At 34.9% G+C, this 9,257-nt stretch overlaps 1 protein-coding gene across 1 annotated transcript in view; it reads left to right on the top strand.

The window, feature by feature from the left end:
- Window positions 1–570, top strand: part of LOC110328331 (olfactory receptor 10G4-like) — a 1,323-nt gene extending 753 nt beyond the window's left edge. Inside the window, exon 2 of the mRNA XM_021207781.1 lies at window positions 513–570. Coding sequence (XP_021063440.1) covers window positions 513–570 — 58 coding nt within the window. The remainder of the gene's footprint in view (window positions 1–512) is intronic.
- The last annotated feature ends 8,687 nt before the right edge of the window (window positions 571–9,257 follow it).

Genomic DNA, 9,257 nt, shown 5'->3' with positions numbered 1-9,257 from the left:
TGTTGACACCCCTACTCAACCCTGTTGTGTACACCCTGAGGAACAAGGAGGTGAAGAAAGCACTAATTAAACTCAAAGACAAAGTAGCATTTTCTTAGAGCCAGTAACCATTTGTAAAGAGACTTCTCAGCTTCCGACATCAGCAATATAATTTAATCATGGTCCATCATTCAATCCAGCTTCTCAGGAATATTCAGTCTAGTATTGTCTAAGGTTTTTCTAAATTTTATTCGATCTCTGACATGTGACATATGTGCTCATAGTTTGAGGTTTTGTCTCTTTGCAAATGATTTGCTTTTTGCTTAAAAAATAATACCAACAAAACACTGTGATGATGTCTCTGTTGTGTTATGAGGTTGAAATTCTCTTTCAGTTGACCTGCTAGAATGCTCCTTTTGGCTTTATTTCTATTCTGCTAATACTCACAAGTACATAGTCATGATCTCATTGCAATTAGCAGAGGTCATGTTATTCTTTGATTCATTTCTTCAAAATTTTTTTTACTCTTTCAGTGGTCCTGTGTTTGTGTGCATAGATATGAAAACATCGAAAACAAGGTTTATAATATGAAATATATAGTTTCCTATGAATAATTCCACATCTAAGTATACTTGTATATGAGTATTTGTATGCCATCTTTTTATAAAAATTTAACTTCTAGAAATGCTCCATTTCTAGTGGGCAAAAAGTCAACTATTCAAATGTGTAACAATTCAGTGAAATTATACTCTTGTATATTCACACAATGGAGTATTATAGAGCAATGGTCAATCTATAGCCCTTTATAACATGCATTTATAGTTATATTTTTTGTTATGTTTGATATGATTCAACACCTAGGCATCAAAATATGTTAAACATTTAAATATGTTGAATCATAACAAATATCATTAAAAATAAAATCCTAGTCACCTACCCTCCTTCCAATATGGTAAATACTTTTCTATAACCAGGAGAGACACTTTCTCATTGGTTAAACACAGTGTGCAAATACAAGACAATCAGTGAAGGAAATGATCTCCAGTTATGTTTATAGCTCAGTACACATTTTGGGGACTGTGACTGTCCAGGAAGAATTATGATAAACTGGGAGATTTATTATTTTAAGTGTGCTAATGTTCAGACTAGATTGCACACCCTTAGGATAGAGCAAGAGGTTGGAGAAGATTGGAATAAATCAATCTCTTTTGGAGAAGGCAGGATGGTAGCACTCATGAACTCATAATATATGTCATTACACACAAGAGGTACACAAATCCACCTACTCAACCTTTATGCAAAGAAGGAGGACTGGAATAAAATTCCAGAAGTCAAAATTCTGTTGACAATTGATGCCTCCTAGAGAAAGGGAAATCAGTTCTCTCTAGTCATTTTGTGCTTTATAAGTTGACAATGCTCCAGTAGATGGTTGTGGGATGGTGTTAATTAGACTCAGTGGGTCATTAATAAAACTGAAAATAAGACATTATGAAGTTGACAGAGAGATGTATGTGTCAGGTACCCAGGTTTTAGATGGGGAGAAAAAGGGTGAACATGATCGAAATACCTTTTACATTTATTTGAATGTCTCAAAGAATATATCAAATATTATATATAAGATGCTTGCTTTTAAATATTAACATTACTTTAGTACTTCGCTGTGTTGTTAAGGTTCTTGTGAACTCCCCCATTTTATCAGTGTAGAAAGGGTAGGAGATAATGTTACTGCATTCCTCCTTTTAAGCTGAAGATTTGTCTAATTCTTAATCATCAAAATTTTTGAATACTTTATAAGGCAAAGGTGTTTTGTAAATATGAATAACTTTCATAAATTAGGATACTGACCTGGATCAATGATAAAGGTTCTCTTATAATAACTGTAATGACCCAATGTCATCAAAAGGCATAAAAGGAAAATTCAAAGTTATAAGCAAGAGCTGTAACAATAAGGCAGTGGCTAGAAAGATGAAAGGGTCTGAAATAAAGGAATATAGATCAGTGTTAAAATATAGAAAAAGTAAGTAAAGAAATGATCTTCTAGAATCTTCAGATGAAATTAACTTTATTCACATGTTGAAGGATGCCCAGTTTGTTTCTGTTCCCCAGACTATAAAGACAGTGAACTAGTATTGCCTTAATAAAAGAAGCCAAGGTGTCTGTGTGTCTGTATAGGACAACATGAGGATGGGCAGCGTGTCACAGGAACAACTGCCTGGGTCCACATAAGAACCAACAATCAGTGCTCTCTGGACAGAGTGTTCAGGGACCCTCTGAGCCAAGTGCTAGCAGCCAGCAGGGCACACGGTCTCACATTCGTCATATTGCTATACTGAGCAGGTGATGAGCAAGGAGTGCTCATAGCATGTGGTCATAGGACACNGAAGCACTCAGCTAATTCTCTATTGCTGAGAACTAGAACTTTGCCTTGNACAAAGTTCATTTATGTTTTCTCTTTAAACAGAGTGGAGGCTGGCATGCTTTCCATATACCCTCTGCTGTTACAAACTCCAAGTTTTAGAAATACAGAGAACTGCAACCACCATGGTATAGAGATGTCTCTAATTACAAAGATGAGCCAATGGTGCTTTTATTTAGAAAGCAAATATGTAAAAACACAATTATGAGATTTCAACATGTGTCTTTTAAAAATTTGGAAGGTAGATCTGCATATTCCCAGGTTTTGCTTAGGTCACAGAGCTCATGCACTGGCATAGACTGACAAGTTCCTTAAAGCACCCTTCTTCTGGGTCACAAAACAAATATCAACACATGCAGGTAAATAAAATCACTCTGTATATACTATCTGTCCATAATATAATAAAAGTTAGAATCAATAATAAAAATCTAGAATAATTACACAAACCTCCGGAGACTAAATACCACATTACTAAATGATGAATGTGTAATAAGATACTAACAATAAATAAATAAAAAGCATGGGCATAAATGAAAATGAAAGCACAGCACCACAACAACCCTAGGGCATCTTACCAGAGCCCTCTGAGGGAAATTCATACCTCCAAATGCCTACATTAAAGAAAAATAAGAAAAGATCTAGGAGTTGAAGGAGAGGAAATAATATGTATAGTCAGAGAGAAATCAGAAAAACAATAGAAAAAAATTGAGAACATGAATAAAATATACAACTCAAGAATTTGGAAAAGCGAAAATGAAGTAGTCATAAATATGGCAGGTAGGAAGATGTAACAGAAGAACAGAACTTGATTAAAACAAAAAACAACACAAAGAATCAACAAATGTAAAAGCCGGTTCAATGAAAAGATAACAAACCCTTGGCCCAGCTAATCAAAAGACAGAAAGATATGATTCAAATGAACAGGGAAACATTTTGACAGACATCAAAGAAATTAAAAATATTCTGAGTACTTTGTAAACCTATACTTCATTAAGTTAAAAAAGAAACTAAAAGAAAAAGGATGAAGTTTTAGAAACATTTAAACATGAAAGCACGAAGAGATCAGAGATGTAAACAGACCTGTAACAAATAAGGAGCTTAAAACAGCAATAAAATGCACTGGAGTAAGAGATGCCCAGGTCTGATGGTCTCTCAGTGGTATTCTACCAGGAGTTCAAAGAAATCAACAACCAACACTTCTAAAATTATGAAAAAGAAAATCAAAAAACTCTTTCTACAAAACCAGTGTTGTTCTAATACCTAAACCAGATAAAACACATAAAAAAATAAAAGAAAGAATCTACAGGTCAATATTCTTATGAACATAGATTTCAAAAATTTTCAATAATATAGTTTTAATTACACACACACACATGTATATCATCCAACATAATCAAAAATTTCTTTATCTCAGATGCGCAGGGATAGCTCAATATACATAAACCATATTAAAATCATATGAATGGAATTAAAGTAAAAAAAATCACACAATCATTTCAATAAATGCAGAAAAAGCCTTTGATAAAATTCCACATGATTTTATGATAAAATTCCTAAAGAGAGACAGTAATAGGTCGACATAATAAAGGACATGCATGGCAATCCCACACCAACATCAATAACTTAATATTGATAACTGACACCAGTAGACATAGTAATGTGGAAGCAGACATCCACATAAGGCCACAACCCTACATTAAGAACTGTAGGAAACTAAGGAATGCTGAGAGCAAGAGAAATTCTTCTTCTCAGAAAAGAGGACACCAACTGGTTATCTAATACCAAATGGCTAGATCTGAACACACACACACATAACATATGGACTGAGAAAGTTTTATATATATATATATATATATATATATATATATATATATATATATATGTAGGAATATATACAACATATATAAATACACAAAACACACATATAATATAATATAATATATATATTATATGGACATATTATATGGAAGAACAGTTAGCAGAAGAGCTCATAGATTTTGTCTTTTTTTTTTTTTTTTTTTTTGGTTTTCGAGACAGGGTTTCTCTGTATAGTGCTGGCTGTCCTGGTACTCACTTTGTTGATCAGGCTGGTCTCGAACTCAGAAATCTGCCTGCCTCTGCCTCCCGAGTGCTGGGATTAAAGGCGTGTGCCACCATGCCTGGCTTGAGCTCATAGATTTTAAAGAGAGGATTAGTTATAGAAGGGAGGATTTGGATGGAAGAAAGGGAAGGGTTAGTTGATGCAATTATATTATAATCTTAAAAAATATACATGCATTTTCCCAGGACTGGTGCATGAAGAATACCTGAGTTGGAGGGAAAGAAAGGGCATAAGTAAAGTATATGCAGTATCCTTCTGTAATTTTTCAACATCCCTCCCAAAGTTAAACCTTAACAATAGGAAAATAATGCTAGACACAAGATAAGATGTGTTTAGGTATATTAAAAGTAGACTGGGCAAAGTCTTTCCTGTTATCCATCTCCATGTAATGGAGTAGATTTTTTGACTTTTGGTAGTATCCACAATTTCCTACCTATGGCCTGATTTGCATTTCCTGATGATTATTGACATTGAAGGCATATCTCTCAGTAATTCATATGAATCATTTGGAAAATACCACCTTTGACCCACCTTTTCAGAGTCATCTCTTATACATGCATGCAATATTTATGTGCTTATAAACAGACACTCTTATGTGTTTTGAATGATCTATTTTGGATATTAACTCTGTATAAAACAGATGGCTTGCATACATTTCCTTCAGTCCATGTCTGTTTCATTTTGTGGAGTGTTTGCTTTGTGCAAATATTTTTGCTGGTTGGAGTCAGTTATCTGTTTGCAATTTTCTTGGCAGTTAAACAGTATTTTTTAAAGGGGCAGAAATGTAAGTTCATTAAATTGCTGATAATTTCTCAACAAATAACAATGTAATTTATAATACATCCATTTTTCTGTTCAGTTAGATATTTCCCTTTATTGTATGTACCAATATTTATTAACTTTGCAACAAATGTAACAATGAAATTTATGTAATATTCAATTATACCAAATTAAATTTTAAAGAAAAACCATATACATTATTGAAATTGTGATTTGTTATATACTGTACCTGTATTATCTTAATTTAATCTTTAGAAAGAATTATGCTAGGTACTGTCCTCTAGATGGTCCTAATGGGAAAGGAATATGGTCATGCTTTGATCCCACACTATCTGGAGCCAAAATCAATAGTAGTATATTTTACACTATATTGTTTTAGACAACTTTTAGGCTACTTCTTTCTTGCATGTCAGGGTAATATCAGTGAATAACAGTAACCACTGACTTAAGAAAGCACATATTTTTGATTAGTTATGTTATGGTTGGGAATATGGTTTTTGCTTATATATATTATTTGTATACAGAGTAATTTAATTTTCTCTTGACATTTACTGATCTAAGAAAATATAACTTGAAACTCAGAATATCTGTCTATGTTTGTCTTTAGATGAGACATCTTCATGCAACTCAAAATAGATAAGGGATAAAGAAAATAACGATGAGGCACTGTGGAATGTGGGAGGACATGAACCACCAGCAAAAGCTCTGAAAACAAAAGGACCAATTTTTAAAATTAATGAGTCATTTATAGTATTGGGGTAACTTAATTTTGTAAATATGTGTGTCTGTATTGATGCTCCAAAGAGCTATCAGTATTGTTTTTAAAAAATAATTTTAGAAGGATGTTAAAAATAAAAAAAATGCAGCTGAAGTTTGTTCTCCACAATGTTGAAACTTTAGAAAATCTTGAACACCAGTACATCATATTTTGTCCTATTCCCTTGGATTTTTTTTCCTTCACATTTAACATCTGATGAAGCACCAGACTACAGAAGTGTCCACAGAGGCCTGTGGGCAGAAATGGTAACCTGTATTTCCAAAATATAGTATGGGTATATTTATAACATATCTGATAGAATCTCTGAAACTTTATGTTCTGAGCAAGTGAAATATTGAAAAGAATTTAAAGTTATAAACAGTAACTGGATAACATGTAGGGATTCAAGTCCTTAAAGGATGCGGTAATCCCAGTGCTGTTACATGTCCTCAGCTCTACTTTCTCAGCAATTAATCAATGCAGCAATTTCTTCAATTATTTTAATTAAGTGACATCTAAATTCAGGCATAGAAGACATAGAGGTTTAAGACACGTTCTAGAGCTTCAGCATGCGATTTTAGAAAGTTACAAAGCCCACGTGTGATGGCATGGTAAACTCACGGCACACCACAAAGTGAGGCGAGTCAGTCAGTAGTCAGTCACCCACACCCAGGAAAGGTGATGGTTTTCTTGTATAAGTAGCACAAGCAGATGCCCACCATGTGGTTTTAAATGAAAACTTCACATATCATGTATAAAATTTATGAGTGTGCCTTAAGTTCATAGAGTTTTTCATTTGTACATCAAATTATGTTCCATTTGAATCTTAGTTCTAATGAGAGAAAAATTGGTCTCCAGAGACCCAAACCAAATCATTCTACATTTCTTTTTATTCCATAAAAACCTCGATATCGAATCTTATGTGTGACCTTAGACAGCACTAGGGAAGGAGAGAACCAGCCTGACTGGGGCACAAGTCCTTTCTGATCAGCACCAACACTGGGTCACCGAGGGCTCTGTGTTGGCATACACCCCCACAGTCTCTAGAGGACTGTCCATGAGATCTTAGGATCACTGGTGAGTGGAATGCAACATCTGCTCCAATCCAATTGTGAAGGGCCTGGGACAGCAGGAACAAAAACACCAGATTCCTTCCTGAACAGAGGCTCTGGTTTCCTTTGCTCAGTTCTGGTTTACCTTGGTTTCGAACAGACCAGACAGGTCCAGGGTCCTAAAAGGAGACACCATTTCCAGGCCCAGGATCTTAGGACAACAGGATCCCAGGATAACAGGAGCTGGGTCACACCAGTATTTGAGGGTCTCAGAGGAGCTTGACTGCCAAGAATTCTGACATCTAAAATCTCAGGTTCATAGCAGCTCACAATCAAAGGATCACAGAGAAAGTTGGACTCTGAGGAGTCATGAATCAATTGGGATTATAGGAAGGACAGGCGGCAATTGGATATATTGAGGGCAGCAAGCACTTGAGATAATCAGATGGTAAGCGGCAAGCATAAGAACAGAAGCAACAGAAACCAAGGTTACTTGACATTATCAGAACCAAACTCTCCGACCATAGCAAGTCCTGGATACTCCATCACACCAGAAAAGGAAGACATGGATCTAAAGTCACTTGTCATGATGATGATGGAGGACTTTAAGAAGGAAAGACAGGAAAATACAGGTAAACAGCTAGAAGCCTTTAAAGTTGAAACCCAAAAATCCCTTAGAGAATTTCAGTAAAACACTACCAAATAGGTGATGGAATTGAACAAAACCATCCAGGATCTAAAAATGGAAGTAGAAACAATAAAGAAAACCCAAAGGGAGACAAATCTGGAGATAGAAACCCTAGGAAAGAAATCAGGAACCGTAGATGCAAGCATCAGCAACAGAATACAAGAAATGGAAGAGAGAATCTCAAGTGAAGAAGATTCCATACGGAACATTGACACAACAATCAAAGAAAATGCAAAATGTAAAAAGATCCTAACTCAAATCATCCAGGAAATCCAGGACACAATGAGAAGAACAAACCTATGGATAATAGTAAATGAGAATGAAGATTATCAACTTAAAGGATCAGCAAATATCTTCAACAAAATTTTAGAAGAAAACTTCCCATAACTAAAGAAAGAGATGCCTAGGAACTTTCAAGAAACCTACAGAACTCCAAATAGAATGGACCAGAAAAGAAATTCCTCCCAACACATAACAATCAGAACAACAAATCCACTAAGTAAAGACAGAATATTAAAAGCAGTAAGGGAAAAAGGTCAAGTAACATATAAAGGCAGGCCTATTAGAATTACACCAGACTTCTCACCAGAGACTATGAAAGCCAGAAGATCATGGACAGATGTTGTACAGACCCTAAGAGAACACAAATGCCAGCCCAGGCTAATATACCCAGCTAAACTCTCAATTACCATAGATGGAGAAACCAAAGTATTCCATGAGAAAACCAAATTCACATACTACCTTTCAATGAATCCAGCCTTTCAAAGGATAATAACGGGAAAACACCAATACAAGGACAGAAACTATGCCCTAGAAAAAACAAGAAAATAATTCTTCAGCAAACCTTAAAGAAGACAGCCACAAGAACCGGATGCCAGCTCTAACAACAAAAATGACAGGAAGGAATAATTACTTTTCCTTAATATCTCTTAATATCAATGGGCTCAATTCCCCAATAAAAAGACATAGACTAACAGATTGTCTACAGAAACAGGACCCAACATTTTGCTGCTTACAGGGAACCCATCTTAGGGAAAAAGACAGACACTACTTCTGTGTGAAAGACTGGAAAATAATTTTCCAAGCAACCAGTCTTGAAGAAACATGCTGGAGTAGCCATTCTAATATCAAATAAACCCGACTTCCAACCCAAAGTTATTAAAAAAGACAAAAAAGGGCACTTCAAAGGTAAAAAATCTTCCAAGATGAACTCTCAATTATGAATATTTATACTTCAAATACAAGGGCATCCACATTTATTACAGAAACTTTAGTAAAACTGAAAGCACACATTGCACCTCACACAATAATAGTGGGAGACTTCAACACCCCACACTCATCAATGGACATACCCTGGAAACAGAAACTAAACAGAGATTCAGTGAAACTAACACAAGTTATGAAACAAATGGATTTAACAGATATCTACAGAACATTTTATCCTAAAACAAAAGAATATACCTTCTTCTCAGCACCTCATAGTA

The sequence above is a fragment of the Mus pahari genome, chromosome 10 (assembly GCF_900095145.1).
Source record: "Mus pahari chromosome 10, PAHARI_EIJ_v1.1, whole genome shotgun sequence".
Lineage (NCBI taxonomy): Eukaryota > Metazoa > Chordata > Mammalia > Rodentia > Muridae > Mus > Mus pahari.
This window is presented reverse-complemented; position numbering and strand designations above follow the sequence as displayed.